This window comes from Chroicocephalus ridibundus, chromosome 9, assembly GCF_963924245.1.
Source record: "Chroicocephalus ridibundus chromosome 9, bChrRid1.1, whole genome shotgun sequence".
Classification (NCBI taxonomy): Eukaryota; Metazoa; Chordata; class Aves; order Charadriiformes; family Laridae; genus Chroicocephalus; species Chroicocephalus ridibundus.
The window spans coordinates 32,799,447-32,817,963 of NC_086292.1; the positions used below are offsets into that span (position 1 = coordinate 32,799,447).

The window sequence follows — 18,517 nt, forward strand, 5'->3', positions numbered from 1 at the left end:
AAAAAAGCAATAAGGTAAAATTGATATATGCACTCTTCCTACTGTCTACCCCTTTTTTGATGTTATGCTTACATTTGCACTGAGCCTCTGGGTCTAATGGTCAGTGGCTGCAATGGGGGTACTGAGGAAATACTGAAATCTGTCAGCATCCCAGGTCCCTCACAACGATAAGCATGACGTTGATATCATTGGTTTCTTTTTCCTTATTTTTGGCTTGCTTATGGGCAGTTTCATGTGCTACCAACTTTACATCTTGTTTTTCTGCATTGGCCTTCAAATCCTACAATTACACCCGAATTTCCTAGTCATTAGGAAAATTGCTTTCACAGCTAAAGAAACAAAGGCACAGCTCGAGGTATGTTAAGGCAAGTTCAGACAAAGCAATCCTGGCAAGCCTAAGTCCCGAGGCCTTACAAACTCAGCATAAAGCCCGTGGCCTGTTGCTAGCCATGACAATATTCTGGGCTACCAGGCTACATTAGCCCTAGAGGTGTTTTCCTCTCACTGCAGCCACAGCAGATAAATGCTCTACTTCATACAGTGGTCACCTGAGCTGAATGTTTCAGCCTAATTCTGGATTTTGATCCCCCATTGAGATCCAGCATTAGACAGAAGGGCAAAATAGACGTAAGGACCTGGTTGATACGGCCATTTAATGCCCATTTCAACAGGTGCCAGGGTCCAGGGGGGCTGGGGTAGTCAAAAAACAGTACACAGCAGTAATTTGGATTGCAGGCTGACAAACCACCAGCCTTGGGAAATGTGAGACAAGAATTACAGGTTTCCTGAAAACAGCAATCTTCTTTTGCTTTTTTAAACTTTCAGCCTTATCTGCAGAAACAAAATTTGAAATGGCAAAGTGATGCTTTATGGTTGGTGCCCAGTATCTTTACAATGGATGTCAGGTATGTCTTGATAATAGGCTTTCAATTATTCTTTGCAGTTGTTCAGCCAAAATATTTAAGTGCCTGTATCCACCTTCCGCTTTTGGTGTTAATGAAAAAGGAGTTGTGTAATTTCATCTGCCTGCTCCTCTTCTGTCTCTACAACACTAAAACCCCTGTGAAACCACAGTGCTTCACCCTGCATGATTCTAGATGCAAGCATCTCCTTTTTCTTGCGCTAGTTGGACTGCTATGATCAGCAAGCTATTATCTCAGCAGACCAACAGCCTTCAAAAATGGCCATGGAAAAAGATTGGATTTTAGCTTAGGACACTGGTAATCTGATAGTTGCTATCATAATACCTATGTAAAATAGCCCAAGCCAAGGTGGAACGTTGTACCAGTGACTAGCTCCAAATACCTCTAGGCAAGTAATACCTGCATAATGATTAACAAGAAAAGTATCTTTATGTAACATAGCAAAGTTCAACGTTATTAAATGTCCACACCGAGAACACTACTGCCACTTAGCAGATGTGCCTTGAAAAGGAGGCTTTTTTCCTGAGATAGATACCTCAAGAAACTAAAGCCTTTGCATAGTTTTTGTATCTTTGACCAAGACTATTGAAGTTGCTGCTTTATGTAAGTAATCACATTTTAAATATTCTTCTGCTGGATCTTCATCAAGGACACTCAGGAAAGAGATTTTTTTCCAACTGCTTAATAAATGTAAGGCATAATGTTTTTCTTCTATAGAGGTAATAACAGACCCGTAGGGCTGGCTTCCTCGCAAGTCCCCAGCAAAAGTCCCATGCTCTGAGTGCAGGCTGTGGCAACTTGGGTGTGCAAACTATTGAGTGCACAAGTAGGGAGGTGCCCAGGTGATGTCCAGGAGACGTAATAGACTGTAACACTTCCAGTGAAAAATAGAACAGACTTTGATCAGGGAATCCCTGGCTTTGCAGACTTGCCACATACGTTCTTTACTTCTGGGCACATAGCTCAGCTCTAGAATTGGACAAATTAGATGTCGTTGCGTCTTGGAGTTCAAACCAAGAATTGAACCATTCTTCAGAAAGCTATGAAGACACCTAAGTTGCCATAAAAATACAGGGCTGGAAGAGATCACCTTCCCTGAGGCAAGTTCAGCAATGTCGATAGCATCAGTGGCAGGTGGTGGTCTAACCTGTTCTTGAACATATCTAATGAAAGCCATTCTCTAATCTGCTGAGAGATCAAAAGGGAACATTATAAGAATCTGTTCTGATTTAACCCCAGCCCTCACGCATTGCACAATTGTACTTCCCCAACCACAGAGCTCTCTTGTGAGGTTGTACCAGAACTTTTAGGAAGATACTGAATCTGACGTGCAGGAAATGCAGCAGGTTATGCACCATAGCCATAGCTAAGCAGATAATTATCTTCACGGTCAGAAACTATTTGCACCGTATGTAAAAAGAGTCCCCAGGAAACTGCCACACAGCATGTGGGGTGTGATACCACCAAGAGAGAGGCCACGCTGGTTCTGGGAGGGCCATGACAGGGCACAAGTGTAAGATGGGTCAGTCTAGCGCACAGGAGATATCACTGAATAACTTAATGTTGAGGCAATGAAAATAACTGCACTGAATAAAAATTATATCTTTTAAATTAATGAGAATAAACCCAGACATCTGCAGTCTTTTCAGTTCAGCTGGCTTGGTTGCATAGCTAGCTTCCCACCATTCTCTCAAAACTGTTTTCCTAGAACAAAGGCATTCTCCGAAATCTCTGGTTTAGCAGAACTGTTTGAAAAAAGTGAGCAAGCGAGGGAAGCCGGGATGGCTGGAGACGGGCAGGCACTTGAGTGCACTGACAAACCGGAGTCGGGATCCAGAGGATTTCTCTGCCTGTCCAGCCTGCCCTGCCCATCCTGCTCTGCCTGTCTGCACCACCTGCTTGTATCCCACAGCAAGTTGTGACAGAATTAACTTGCTCCTCCAAAATACTCCCTTCTGTGAAATCAGCTTTCTCCTCCCACTGGCATAAAACTCTTCCAGTGGCAACTTGGGACCAGTTCCAACAACAGTCCTCACAAATCTTGTGATCTTATGTTTATGGAGAGCTTAGTTTTGATTTTGTTTGTTCCTTTTCAGAACAGCACTGCAATTTAAATGTGTCAGTGCAGTCCTTAATGGAAATTTGATTTGTGCTATCCTATGCTCGTTCCCTCAAGAGTAAAATTGCATTTGCAGCCACTTCTCGGAAGACTCTGTGCTAATACAGAAACCCTCTTGTAATTCTGATGTAAATAATTGACATTTTTAATAGCTCTGGCAAATTCATTACATGCAATTTCAAGCCTATCTGGTTTGGGCAGTTTCTACCTTCCTCACTCCCTTGTTTTCTTTTCCCCTTTTCTGATTTTAATTTCCTTTCAACAATGTTCTGAACGTGAACAAAAAGCTTTCAAGAAGAATAGAGATGAGGGCATGTCCCACAGTATTTCTCCCTTATCAAAACATCCAAGGGATTTAGCTTGTGAAAGGGGTAGGTCAGCAGCAGGAGAGGAGCTGTGGCTTGCTCTGACAGCACTGTCGGGCACTCAGCATTACACAGCTTCTGCAACACTTCTGCAGTACACTCTAAAATGGACGGGGGATGAGCATGAGACCATGCCAGGCTGAATAACGCCACTTAGACAATGAAGTTTGCAGCATAAAATAAAACTCATGTATGTGAAAATACAGGATAAAGTGAAGGGGATTGTCTGCCAATACCAAATAAGATGGGACCCTTGTGCAAGGAGGTGCACTTGTTTTTAAAAAAAACCCTACACGGTGGGATTGCTTTTATTTTCTCCACCTGCAAGTCCAAGAGTAGTGTATGGTTATAGAGGTGCTTGCTGGTGTTCTCCCTGGGCTGCTGAAGAGCTTTGAAGGTATGCACGCATACTTCTTTCCTCAACTTAGGCAGCGGATTGTTTCCCTCCTCGCTGTTCAAACAAACCTCCCTGCTGGCACCAACGGGGCTTCTCATCCAAGTTGGGGAGTCCAGGCTGTGCCCTAAAGTCTGTTCTTTCATTGAACATCCACCCTCTGGCTTCACCAAAACATCCCAGGGCCTGTAATCCAATGTAATGTGCTTCCTGTTAATGATAGTAAGGGAAGACCTTGGCCTGATGCTGGGTGCTGCACGTGTCATTTTGTGTCTAAAAAGGTTTTTCTGGAGTCTCCTAGTTCTTTACTATCTACTACGCTGTAGCAGGCCTTTACTGATGTTATCTTGCATGTGAGCTGGTACAGAAAAATGACAGCACGCTGACCAAAACCGTGCTTTTATAAAGGTGAGGCTACAGTGCCCAAATACCAGCAGTTAGTTTGGCAGGTCACGTCCTTGCAGTGAATTACGCTTGGCTGGAACCCTCGCCGTGGTGCTCCAGCCAGGAACCAGCAGCCCTTTCTACCCTGCCCAGTGCATCAGACTTGGCACCAACTCTGGAGAGGCCGGGCTGCTTTTCCCCAATTCCTTTGTGCTTGGACCACCAGCAGGAGAACCCATGCTCTCCCCCGGCCTTCAGTCTCACAGCTGACGGCCCTCATGGTCCCACGCTGGGACTCTCGATTAAACCACGTTTCCCTCCAAACTTGCTTCTTGTAGGAGGTCTTTCCACTGCAGAGGACAAGTGCTTTGCAGTTGGTGCTCACATAAACCCCCACAACACCAGGGGCCACTAAACAAGTGTGAGTAGCTGCTCAGTTTCCCGCTTACCAAAAGAGAGAGCAGTGCTGGATTTTGGCAGTTTAGGTGGGTAATGGTGTCACGTCCATGTCCTAGAGAAGCTCGAGTGAGCAATCTGCGAGCGCCTGGAAAGCTTAAGGAAAGGGAACGCCGGGGAGGTTGTCTCTGCAGCAGGAGGGTGAGTGTGAGCAGCAGCCCGCAGGCTGCAGCCATCGGTCCCATACGAGTCACGGCTGTCACCGAGGCCCTGCGCAAAGGGGCCGGCGAGGGCTGGGCAGCGGTGCCCGATTCCCGCTGGGGCTGGGTTTGTGCTGCTGGGGCCGCAACAGCAACCTGCCCCGCGGGCCCGTGCGGGGGCTTCGCAGCGGCTGAGGCCGCGCTGGAGACCCCGGGCGCCAGCCCCCACCTCGGTGCGGCCGCCGGGCCCTCTCTGTGGCCACTGTTGCCCCTGCAGGCCCGCCCGGGCGGCTGCTCGCCCGGGGCCGCGCCGAGCCGTGCCGCCGCCGGGGGAAGCGGCGCCGAGGCCGGCCGAGCTTCGGTAGCCAGGCCGGGAACGGCAGTGCGGCGGCGGCGGCGCCCGTACAGACCTGCCCCGAGCAGACGAGGCGCCGGTGGCCGGGCCGCGGCCGCTTGGGCCCTGCGCGCCGCCGTAGGGCGGCCGCTCCGCCCGCCCCCGGCATGGCCGCCCCGGCAGGGCCCGCCCCAGCCCGCCGCCGGCGGTAGAGAGGCACGGGGCCGGCAGGCGGCCGCCCTGGCGGGGAGGCGGAGGGAGCCGCGGGGGGCTCCATGAGGGGCTGGGGCAACCCCCGGCCGGGCCTGCCCAGGCGGCTGGCTCCTCCCTGGGGGAAGGAGGGTGCGCTGGGGCCGCCTCCGCCGCCGCCCGCCGCGGCCGCCGCCGTGTGAGGGGGAGCGCGCAGCCCCGAGCGGCTGCGGGGCGCCAGGCCTGAGCCGGCGGGCGGCGACACCCGGCCCCCGCGACGGGGCCTGCTGGGCCCGGCCCGCCGGGCTCCCCGCCGGCAGCCACCATGTTCTCTCTCAAGCAGCCCAAGCCCACCTTCAAGTCCTACCTTCTGCCGCTGCCTCAGGTAACAACGGCCTTCCGCCGCCGCCCGGACGCGGCCCGGCCCTGGCCTTGGCCGAGGCGCCGCCGCCGGGGCCGGCCGCCCGGGGCGCTGCCCGCAGCTTCCCCCGCGCCCGACGGGGGACAGCCCGCATCGGGGGGGGGGGGTCTCCGGGGGGCTCCCCCCTGGAAACGCTCCGCTGCGGCGGGGAACAAAAGCGGCGCGGCCGGTGCGCGGTGCCTCGGAGCGGGCGTGTGCGGGGACGGGCCCGGGGGCACAGCCCGTGTCACGACAGACTCGTATGGGTCACAGCCGGCCGGTGTGAGGTGGTTTTGGAAAGTTCAGGTGTTGGGGCCCCTTGCGCGGGGGGGTCGGCGTTACCCGCGCCCGCAATTCGGGGAGAAAGCGGCCGGCGCCCGTCTGCTGGGCAGGGAGCAGGACCCTCACCCCAGCCGTCCTTCCTCACGGAAAACTTGGCTGATCCGGCACACATAAGAAAATCAAGCCTATACATCAAGCGTATGTAGTAGAGTACTGTATATAGTGCATATACTATCAAGTGTGTATAGCAGATCCACCGTGATTCTCTGTGTGGTCTGGGTGTGCACTCGACAGAATGTGATTTTTATTTATCTATTTCAGACAAGGCAGGGCCTCTTCTAGCAACACATTTGACCTGTTGACTCATTTTTGCTTTTTCACAATTTCTTGGTAAAAGTGAAATGTCGATGCAACGCCTTTTTGGATATTTCTAGTCCTGAGACATGGCAATATCACTGTCAGTGTAGGAATGAAGGTTATTTCACTGAAGGTTCTAGTCTTTTTAAGGAAGTATTTTTATTTGCAAGATTTGGATTTAAAATGCAGATGTGTGTTCTAGGCTTTGTTTTCTTGGAAATTTTTCTTATACTGGGAAGTCATGCACGTTAAAAATTGATCAAGAGTTTTGTGCAAACTTGAGTGTCCCTACCTGTGTGAAGCCTCTTGTAGGACTTGAGCCTTTATGGAATGTTAAACCAAACTGGTTTTTGTTCATCTTGTGACTTGTTATAGTTTAGGTTGCACGATTACTTAAACATTAGCACTTTAAATATTATTCTATTCTTCTGGTACAAAGCGCAATGTACACAGAAATGTTAATATCTTTACAGAAAACTGTTGCTATGATTGGCTCGTAGCTCTTTAAGTTCAGCTTTTTAAGTTGAAAGAACTTTGCTCAAATAGATTAGACTTCTGTCTGACTGTAAAGTTATGACTCTTAAGTAAATTCTCTTTTTCTTTTTTTTTTTTTCCCCCTCCAGGCTGAAGACCATATAGCTTCAGAACCAAGGATTAAAAAACTGGAACCAGTACTTTTGCCAGGTAGGCGTAAATCAGGAGTTGGACAGATACCTCAGCAAGGCTGTACTTAAGCCTTTTGGTTATTATCGTAGAATTGGTAAAATGCAAATGGTTCTCCCTTTTTTTCTGTGATTATTGATTTTGGTATATTTTAATCTTGGTGTGCTCCTTGCGGAAATATAACTTTTTAGTAGGAAAATCAAATGATATTTGCTTCTGTAGAAAATTGTTCTAACCTGCCTGAGACACTAAATAAATCCGTAGGCAATTTTGCCGGTGTAACGCTTTAGTATGTGTAGGAGAACGTCTTGGTTTTATTGTGAGTATTTGAAATGAAACCGTTGTAAATTTTGTAACATGACGCCTTTTGGAAGACTACCAATAATTATATTTTTGTCAGATAGTCAGACCTTCACCTGTGCGCAGAACCCAGTACCATAGCATGTTTTGTAGTCTTCCTTTATTTTAAAGAAAAATATTCATAGCATTTCTAGTAGGTAGGTAGGATTGACTTCTGTATTGGAAAACTTCTAGTGCCGTCTTTATTCATTTACTCTTATTGAATATGCAGCTGTTACATAATTTTGGAATTTGTAAGTGGCTTTAAACCTAAGCAGAATAACCTTTTTAGTGTATGGATGAGAAAAGCAATGTTTTTATTATTGTTCATAATTACATATCGATAAAAATGTAGGATATTCCTGACTTCCATATTTTACATAAGAAATAATCCTTGGTAAATGGTTTGCTGAAAGCCTTTTTCGGATAGCAAAGGAACAATCTACTATTCTCCAGGTTACTTTTCATTGCAAACTGTACATCACAGTAATAAATCTGGCTTGCTGTTTTTAAGGGTAATTTTGAGTTTAAAACAAAACAGTATACTGCATATTTTTTTGCTTAGCGTTCAGCTTATATGTTAACAAATTTGAATTTACACACACATACTAATATAGGCAGCTATTGCTAGCATGTTGTGTAAGTTGCTAAAACATTGTCTTTCAAAGTGATCAATAGAATAAACAAGTTACTCTTAAAAACTTATTTCTCTCACTGCTTCATATGGGACTGTTAATTAAGCAGTACTAATTGACATGTGGTATGGTCCAGTGAGGTACCTTAAGCTTAAGAAGCTGAAATCTTGTGGAAGAGGTTCAACTGAAAGACTAAATAGCAACTGACTGAAACTCTTCACGAAACAAAATAATACAGATTTTGCTTGAGGCATAAATACCCTAAAATACACTGCTAAGATTGCTTGGTATTTGAAATACAGTTATATTTTTATGCTTGCAAAACTTCTGCTTACCACTTGGCATCTTACTGGTTGTGTTGCAGTTGATACTCATCCAAGGTCTTTGACTCACAAGGAAGTGACTGCGTGTTCTTCTCTGAGACATTCCACAGAAAATGCAAGGCAGTGTGAGATTGCTTTTCTCAAAATGTGACACATCTTGCCTTTACTGTGGGGCATGTGCACCAGCAGTTATAGAAAACAACTTCTGTGCAGGAACTTTTCTGCAGTGTGGTTCATTCTTTATTTGTGAAACTCCGAAGTACGCTTAAAATGGTGCTGACTGGGTTTGTTTTTCTCAACCGGCTTATATTTATCCCATGTTTGCATCACTTCCCTTCTCTGCACTGTCTTTGAAATAAGGATTTGATGGCTTTTTGGGATGTTTGTAGTAAGTTGCCCCGGGTTATATAGAAACTGACTGAAAGAGTGTGGCTCACCACAGAATTAAAATTTCCACTCCGTATCGTTCTAAGGTGTTATTTTGAACTATTTCATAATAAAATTCACTGCTCTGTACAGCCACAGAATAGCTCTGACAACATCTCTTCATTTTTGTGTGCATCAGTCTGTGTGAGGGTGGGGGGGGCTTTAGAAGTGACTTATTTTAAATTACTTAAATGAAACTCTTCCTGTTTAAAGTTAAGCACCGGTCCAAACACATTTCTTTTGTTTCTGTCATCAAATGGTGCAGCAGAAAAGTGTATAAACAAGTACGCATTGTACTGTTGGATAGACCGGCTTTTGGATTTGTCATAACCCAAGTTTCTGGCCAAATTCCAACTCATGTAATTATATTAAGGCTGACTTGCACTCCCTTGCAAGTACAGATTGAGTATGGTATTCCTAATATCCTGTCCTTAATAGTTGTGTGAAATTGCTTTTGCTCTCAGGAACAGAGTTAAACCTGAGCGGCTGAATGTTTGTTGTGCTGCTTTAATTGGTGGAGTTTTTAAGGAGTGCTTTTGGAATTAAATTATATTAGCACAAGCAGTTACTGGCTTTAGTAATCTTCAAAAAATACAAATAATTGTATTGAGCTTTTGATTCCCAAAACATAGTCACTTTCAGGGAGTAGCTTACTAAAAATTGCAGCTAAATAAAGTAAAGTAGCTAAATACCCTACTGTCTAACTTGTGTTTCTGTGCAGTGGAGGTTTGGAGAGGGAGTTCCATACACGGGAATAATATGAGTCAGGTTACAGAATGAGGAGGGTTTTATTTAAGAAAAATAAATTGGAATTTACATTGGAATCAACTTTTAACCTGTAGAGTTTGTTTTTAAAGTTCCCTCTGGTGCCCAGAGGAGAAGAGACTCATCTCTTCAGCGTTTGGAACAAAAGCCTGGATTCTCGTGGAACTCTGTGCCCTGAGGAGGGTGGTGGATTAGGAAAAGCAACAAACGTAGTTTAAAGCAAGTAAGAACCTTGGTTGTAATTGGCAACACTGGTACCGCAGTAGGGGAAAAACAAATAATTTCATAGAATCTGGTATAATTTCATTCCAAAACACGATATAGGTTTAATACGGAGTTACAGAAATGTTTTCTTTTTCTTTCTGCAGTTCTGTTCTCCTAGTGTAGCTCTCTCATCGGGAGTTTTTGCAGAGTTAGTTGAAGAGTTGGCCTGTGTAACAGTTTCACTTTGTGTGTTTGCATAGTTTGTTTTAGAAGTATGTCAAAGAGGAAAAACAGAGAAATGGCGGGTAGTCTGCCAGTCAGTCTGTTGAAGTGCCTTGCCTGGCTAGTAGGAAATTACCTTCTGTACTTTAGGGGAGAATGAAGTTGAAGTTGTTAAACTTGAAGGTATGTTTTGTTCTGGTAATCAATTGTAGCCTATTTCCACAGCAACGTCTGTAGCATTTTTGAGACATCAACCTAACCATTCAAAAAACCTGTACGAGGTAGCTGGAATACGACGCCATGTATGTTTTCCTGATTTGAATGGCAAAGCCGCGAGCAGAGGGCTGCGCTGCGTGGGTGGGTAATGAACCGGTCCCGTGTCTGCGCTGTAAGCGGTGCTGTGCTGTGCGTTAGGCAAGATGAGGCAAAAAAGTCCTCACTGTTGCTTAGGCAGGATGTTCTGCAGGAGATTATCTAACTAATGGAACATCTGATTAATGCGAGAAAAGGATTGTTCCTCCTGAATCTTAATACCCACTTGTAGTAATTGTTTTTTTAAAGTGTTGCCCAGCATACTAATTTGGTAGTAGATTAAGTTAGTAGTCGTTACCTGTAGGTTTTTACAAAACAGCCAGAAATGGTTTAGTTGGTTTTGGTTTTAAATCTTTATACAGTAAAATTATAAAGTAAGCTGAATTAGAATAATATTTTTTTTTATCTTTAAGGTTTGTTCACATTAAGGCAAGTTAAGGGAATATTGGTGGTGAGCTGCCGTTGCAAAGCAGTTATTCATAGGCTCTTGTGTCTGCAGCATGTTTCATGGTCAGATCGTAGAAGTCAACTTCAGTGTCATCATTGGTGTGCTGTCACACCCATGGTGGGTCTATAAACAGGTCCTCAGTACGGCGAGACTGGGCCCGATGTCACCTCTTGCTGATGGTGGCCACCTGCAGGCACGTAGGAAGAGGAAAGAACCGGACAGGCAGCACTCCCAGCTCTCGTCCTGCCCTCCCTGCTCCTTCAGCGTGCGGCACAGGGACTTTCCCCTTAGAGTTACGTCATGGGGAGATCTAAGCGAGGAGTCATAGGAACAGTGCTATCCCATTTAACTCCTCTTGCTGGACTTTTCTTACATGAATTTATCCAATTGCTTTCTATAACCATGTAAATTTGTATCGCCCCCAGCCTCATCTGGTGAGTAGTTCAGCAGTTTAATTATATGCTGTTACAAACTACCTTTATTTGTTTGTTCTGAACTTACCACCATCTAGTTTGTTTGGATAAATCCCAGTTCTTGTATGACACAGCAAACATCAAGCTGTATTCCCCCATTCCATGTGTTTGGTGATTTTCAGACTTGTGTCGTATGTCCGCTCTGTTTTGCTTCCCTTTGGCTTAGTTGTCCTGGTTGGCCCTAAGAAGGAAGCTTTCCTTACTTTTTATCATCCTTCTGATTACCTCTGAACATTTTCCAGTTGTGCTGTGCTCTTGTTGAGGTGGAATTACATATTGTGTTCAAGATTTTTGCCACTGGATGTATTCAGCTTTTATCTAATAATGCCAACCTAATTGGCTTTACCACCTGCTTTTTAGTTTGCATTTTTGCATACATGTGCCCTTGGATAGGCAACTGACTGTAGAAATTCAGTTGTGGGAGATTTTTAAGACTGTATCATGGAAAATTTTAATCTTCTCAAAGTGTCTGATTCTCCCAGCTCTTTTTCTGTTTTCCTGCTTTCTGCAAATCCTTAGTACGTTAAGTCATGTGTTCCAGAGCAGCTGCAACACATCTCGTGATAGCAGAAGGAAAGAAACTTTTTGGTGAGGCACCCTTGCGCGCTAGTACCCCAGGTATGTTCACTCCTGGCTGCTTTCAACCCCTCCACCTCCTGGTTGGCTTTTCCACGGGTTTGTGGTGCCCCCGAGCTGGAGGGCAGAGTGCGTGCTGCAGGGTGAGTGCGGGATGCCAGTGCTGTGACTGGGGAGGGGTAAGAAATAGGCAGCATTTAGTGAGGTTAATGCGTAACCCCAGAGATTTGTCAGGTCCGCTTTTCTTGTGTATTAGGAATCATTTTGGTTTAACACCTCAAAGGGGAAACTGGGATTGTTTAATTGCGTGGTACAAGTAGTAATGCTGTTACTGTCAGCGCCTTTTTCCGTGTCTATTTCTGGAATGAGCTGTTGATACTCAAGTAGATATGGATTGATCTGTTAAGGGTGTTCATGTGTTGATGGTGAGTCGCGACAGCCTATCAATGCTGATAATAACCGAATAGAACTTGTATGAAGTCAGTTTCTGTTTGTTTCCAAAGCATGTTCGGTTGTTGATTCTCATTTCCAGTGTTGCGGTGTGCTAGCCAAGGCTCGCTTACTCATTGTGCAGCTGATTAAGATGACATATTGCAAAGTTAGGGGTTTTTCCCTGCATTAAGTTTCATATTTGAAATTGAAATGTTACTGTAAAAGTGTGTTTTTCAAGTTAGTCTGTGATATTAGACAAGTAAGTGAAATAGCTTTGTAATTTCAGCTCATTTTCAGGAATGAGTGTCATACAAGAGCATGAAATCATTTTCAACAGTTCAGAATGGCCAGATTAGAAAATCAGAATGGCAGTTTGTAAAGTAATGCAATCCCCTAAAGCTTTGCTAAAGTAGACTTTTCTCTTTTTTTCTTGGTCTACATCAAGAAGATTACCCAAAGTTTTATTTAAATAAATTATGAGAGTTTCAAATTCTAGATTTGAAATCTGAGACAGCAGCTTTCTGCAAACTAATCTTTCATGCTGCAAGAAGTTTAAAAATGAACCAAGCATTTGACTTATATTTAGAATAAATGAAGCATCACTTACGGTAAGTATATAGTAAATACTCTTTTCTATTATAGCTTTTTTTGTTTGTTCGACTCAAAGTAAATTTTCAGGCACGCTTTGGGTTCAGTTAACTGCTTGTTTTGCTTTTGGTTTTGCTTTTTTTGAAGATTGGCATGATATAAGTACTATCAAGGCAGTCTGCGTGTAGAATCTAAGTTCCAGACACAGCCTTACAAGTGGATTTTACTGGCTAGAGTCAGTTTTGTTCTGCCACCTTTGTTGTGAATACATAGAGTGCATTTCTTAAAGTTTCTGACTATTAATATATTAAGTATTTGTAAATATCTACAAAAGTATTTTCCTATTTGCAGACGATTAGCTGTAGGGTAACACGGAAATCATTCTCTAAAGGAGGAACATGCTTTAAAATTAAATATTTTAACATTTCTACATGTGCATTCTGCAAAACAGATCCAAAGTAATTGGTTTGTGCCCACTCTGTCCCACATATATTTAATGCCACAAGTCCTTAAAGTCCAGAAAGGGGATAAAATGTTAGTGTAGATTCTGAATTGTCAGCTGACCAAGCTACTGTTTGGGGTTTTTTTTTGTCTCCTGGCAGTTACATTTGCTTCTAGTGAAATAAGTCTTCAGCGAACTAATTTCTAAGGAACATGTGTTTCTGTATTGATTTATTTATTAAGCCAAACCCAAGTAATTTATGCTAGACCTGGTAATATATTACAAGTTCAGAACAGCATCTATAACTTGTATTGGTGACGTAGTTATAAAATAACAGGCTGAAAACCACCATCCTCTCAAATTGTTACTGATTATATTGTTTAGGCAAAGACAGGCTTTGGGAATCTGTAGTTTATGTAGCCAGACTAAAAATATGCAAAACCCAAAACACTCTCCCTCCTCACTGGCTTGTCTATTGTTCACGTTACAGAACTCTGACCAAATCATTGTTAAAACTTTTTTTTTTTTTTTGGGGGGTGGTGGTGATATGTTTATTTTAATTTGGCCTAAAAGTACATACTGATGCCAAGAGGAGCTGTCTATTCCATTTTTCTCATCACAGGTGTGTATTCTATTAGCTACTTGGTGCTGACACTTTTTTGTGCAACCAGAGAACAAGGCAGATCAGAGAGCTAATTATGATGAAATCAGGACTGATCAAAAAAACAGAAGAAAAACCGAAAAATTACTTTCAACTGGATCAGTTCTCTGACAGGACTAACAAAGTCTTTCAGTGGCAGTGGCAGTGCCAGCACAAGGGTTGAGGTGGGAATGAATGTTGAATATGGAACTGTTCTCATTTTAGGGGTAATACAAGTTGTTGGATTAAAGCGACTCTGTAAGCATGATCAGCTTTTTAATCTACTGTGGTACTTTGTTTTGGATCTAGTTGCTAAGGAGAGCCTTGCTCCTGGGGGATGTTCCTGACTTGCCATGGGAACTCCTGTGGGTTGCCTGCTCTATGTTCTTGTGTCCTTCACTGTGTTTCTGGGGCGTAGGGGAAGTTTTTGTGCAGCATCCCATCCTAGTTCAGGTCCTTCCTGTGGTCCTTTCCAAGGGTCACAGAGATTAACCATTATTGGACAAATACTGGTTTTAATCTTGTTATTGTGCATAGGAAAAGAATAGTTGTTCTTTGAAGACTTTTACCAAGGAGTCTTTACTTTGATTTTGCTACTTTTTTCCTTATTGAGTCTTTCTAAAATTTAGCTGAGCTCTTGTCACGCTCTTCCTCTTTTTCTGTTTGTTAGCACACTAGAGAAACAGTACAATATTCATATGATGATAATTTTTCTAATCAGATTGGCAAAGCAAGCTCTTTCGGTACTGTGCATTTAAAACACACTGCTCTTCAAGCAATGGTTAGAGTTGTGTTTTGAAAGAAATCGCAAGTTCTCCTATTAAAAATTAATGCAAATATCATATATCCAAATTGTTTTTCATTCCAAATAATCACAGTATTGAGCTGTTCTTTTGGAACAACATTTTTACTTTGGTGGGGTTTTTTGGTGGGTTTTTTTTTTTTTTTGGCTCTCTGCAGATGTACAGAAAATGAAATGTAATCGTTTTTTTTTTTTAATTAATTGTGAAAGTATTGGAAAATGGTTGGGGGAAATAAAAAGATGGGTGATATCTACAATAGTCTGCAGCTTTCTTTGCCTTCACATATCTTAAATACATTGTGAGAGCTCATGAAAATCAGAAAAGAGATAAAAGAAAAATACTTCATGAGTTTACAAATACTTTTTTCTTAGTTTGGAAGTGGCTGAGCACACTGAACAGAAGATTCATTTAGGAGTGGATTAGAGACATTTACATCTAAATGCTTGCCGCATACTAATAAACCCATACAATTTTGGTATTCTCTCTACGAAAGAACAGCTAAGAAAAGGCAGCTAAATGGGTGAAGATGTTCTAGATTTCAGTTACTTATTAATGAAGTTTTTATTGGAAATTCTTACTTGGAAATTTTCAGGAGTTAATTATTTGCCAATCATTTTGGAGCAGTTTTAAACTTACGTCTTCCATAATACAAGTGAACTCATTAATGTGCATTTTTAATGTTTAAATGGCTACTTGAAATAAGTTTAGCTTTTCTGCTGTGAACTTTTTAGACTATGTTTTGCATAAACAAGATGATTTTCTGTAGTCTTAATTGTCTATAAGCATTATAAATGAGGAACAGGGGTTTAGTTTCCTAAGTGTATTTAAGTGCTAGGTTTTCCTGAATTTAGGTAGGAATTACATGGCTGCATAAAGTACTTAATACCCTATATTGTCCTTATGTCTATTAGACCTTGAACATACACTAAACATATTCAGATTTTGATTTAGAACTTCAGTGCTCATTAAAGAAAGCTTATACTAATACATCTATTCTTGTACTTCTCGTACAGCTTTGAAAAAGTTCCTTTAGCATTATGCAGTGTACCTGCAAGCTTCCTGAGCCTGTAGGATTTGCGTTATTTGTTTATGGAGCCTGATTTCAGCTGTTCATTGCCTCTAGCAAGTATCAGGTTCTCAATGTGCTGGAAATACTGTGTGTTAGCGTTTGAACATGTGTAGATGCGTGTGCGCGCGTGCTTGGTCGCTCTGTGTACGTATTGGGGGTGTGTGGTGTGTATATATACAATACAGCATCATATCACCTTGTATCACAATATATCACCTTGTAAACTGCTCAGTTGCTTTATTTCGTTGTGCAACCTTTCTGCATTCGGTCAGTATGGTTTGATGTGTTGAATGCTGTTCAGTCTGCTTCACCTGGCATGTTAGTAAGGTTGTGGTCCTAGATGCTATTCCATCAGCCTTCTTCCCTGAAAACTCGGGTTTTAAGATATGCTCTCCAGCTGTATTCCTTCTGTATTCTTAGGCAACAAAACTGCCAGAAACTCTTTTGGATGGAAGGGTTTGGCAACTGCTTCAGTGAGCAACAGAAAACCTGGAAATTACTGGAGGTCTCTTTCTTTGTTGGCACGTTTCTTAATTGTAAGCTAAGGTAATACAGAATCTTAAAATAGCAAACATGAGAACTGGGTATATAGGTGAAAGAGGATTATTTATGCATCTCCTACTGCTATAAAAAAACAAGACTCTTGTCTCTAGAGAAAATACGGAAATTTCCAATTACAAGTTTTAATGCAGTGTTGATTCTCGCAGCTCTTTCTTAGTTTTTTCAAACCTATCACATTTCCTTATTGTCTGATTGCCCTGTTATTGATAACAAAGACTGATAAAACTGACACAGAATACACAAAAAATCCCCAAAGAAAATGTTTTAGGTATTTTGTGTGGTCTGCATGTACGCGGGTTATTGGATCCAGAGTTCCTCATAGTGTTACACATTACTACCTTTGTAAGATAAACAATCAAAAAACCCCAAAACCCCTGTGTGGTGCACAACACCCTTTATTTTAGGATGCTACTGATTAGGGATTGTGCTTTCAGAGTTTGCAGAAAGGCCTTGGCATTGCCCTGAAGCCAGGCCCAGACTTGCTTTGTGTGACTCAGGCTGGGGGAGAAGATGGGAGCCGCTGCCCCACAGCTCGGATACCTGTTGATCGCTCCGTCTGCTGGTGGCGGAATTCAGCATTTTTAGTCACGCCTCTGTTGTCTCCAGCTCCCACGCGTGCGTGCTCTGCTTTCTCAGTGTTATGTGGGTTGTAGTGGGTTACGCGTTATGGTGGCGTAGGTATGTACCGTGAATTCTGTTAACAGCCAAAACATGAAACACTCAAATTTCATGTGCTTCTGGGAGGTTTAGCAGGTTTTTTTTTTCTGAGGTTTAGCAGTTTCTGAGGCCGTGTGTTAAGCGGAAGGTGTATTAGCTAGAGACATCCTTCAGTCTCTTGTGTTATTTTTGTGATTCACGTATCCAATGTAGAAATAATTTTATTAAACATGATTAGGCTTTATATAGAAGGGTGGCAACCTGTAATTTTTCTTCTGGTTTCCTGTCAGAGTTTAAACAAACTGCTCTTGTCTCCTGAGATCATACTTCGACTGTTGGAGTCACATGGAAGCGTTGACTGCTGTTCCGTGTCTGGAACAGCTTGTGACTGTTTACTGGAAAAAGCAGCAGCTACATTGTGAAAATGTGCAGTGTAATGTCTCTGAATAGCTCTGTTGTTGACACTTGTATAGAAAAATCACCTACTCAACTACAAATACAAGAAGGGGTCATTGTGTGAGACCAACACGTACTACGGACGCTGTTTATCTACTTTCCTAAAATTGAGTTACATTTGGAAGGTTTGCACCGTTTTTTTTTATTGCTTATTGTAGATGTCCAAATGAAGGATAAAAGCTGGATCAGTGTAAAATTCCAAACCTGCATTTTAAAAAAAAGTTCAGTTTCTAGGTGCTTTTGAAAACTGCATCGATTCCCTGCAAACTTTCTCACACATCACTGTAAATGTTTAAACCGTTCGGTTGAAGTCAGTGTGTGTGCACTCTTGCGTATTATAATGCTCAGGTTCAAAACTGACAGTTCTGTGTTAGGGTTGTAAACATGAGTGCAAAAGAGAAGGTAGGCCAAAAAATCCAGAATGTATTTGTGTTGGATGAAATGAGAATAAATGAAATTGCACTAAAATAGGATTAGTATTAACATCTTGTAGTGTTGCCACACAATTACAAGGAATGGAGGAGGGAAGTAAAAAGGACTGGCTTTGGTAAGGAGAATGATGCAGCAGGCATGTCTTAAACTGTAGCAGATTCAAATTAAAGTTTGCATGAGAGCAGTAATGGATCTCCTATTTCTCTACTGTTTTGTAGCATCAAGGACATGAAGTACTGAAAGAGTTTGGTAATGATAATTTGTGCTTTTAGCAAGAGTGTCTCCAGTGTGATACTTAAATATTACATTTGATAACTGATAAGAGCATGTTATATGGGGGCAAAAAAGTACCTACGAAGTTTGGCTCTCCATATCTTTTTATTAGGAATGCAGTGATCCACTGGAGGCACTGAGAGAGGGAAGAATAAAAACAATTTAGGTTTAGAAGAACTGACTTTGTGGAGAGGGGAGGCTTCGCAGGCAGAATGTGACTGAGAACTTGACATTGAATAGTTGAAGATTAACACCAACTGTGAGAAGGAGTTGCTTTAATATACAGTTTGGGCTTTTGCAGATAAGTAAATAGCTTATTGGAAAAAATGCTGGGCATTAAGCAGTTTCAGGCTAGACTCCGCTAAAAGTAAGTGAAACGTTTTCATTACAGTGTTCAACGGAAGTAGGGCTTGTCATTCTCATGTACCCCAGTAC

General features: G+C 42.8%; 1 protein-coding gene across 4 annotated transcripts in view; it reads left to right on the forward strand.

The window, feature by feature from the left end:
* The first annotated feature begins 4,662 nt into the window (after positions 1 to 4,662).
* MTMR10 (myotubularin related protein 10) overlaps positions 4,663 to 18,517 on the forward strand; it is a 40,733-nt gene continuing 26,878 nt past the window's right edge. The window contains exons 1-2 of one of the 4 annotated variants that reach the window (XM_063347152.1): positions 4,663 to 4,782; positions 6,967 to 7,027. In XM_063347152.1, coding sequence (XP_063203222.1) covers positions 4,678 to 4,782; positions 6,967 to 7,027 — 166 coding nt within the window. In that variant the 5' untranslated portion in view covers positions 4,663 to 4,677. Of the gene's footprint in view, positions 4,783 to 5,331; positions 5,690 to 5,918; positions 6,185 to 6,966; positions 7,028 to 12,135; positions 12,155 to 18,517 lie in introns of those variants that run through there. The other 3 variants (XM_063347153.1, XM_063347155.1, XM_063347156.1) reach the window with 3 other exon arrangements.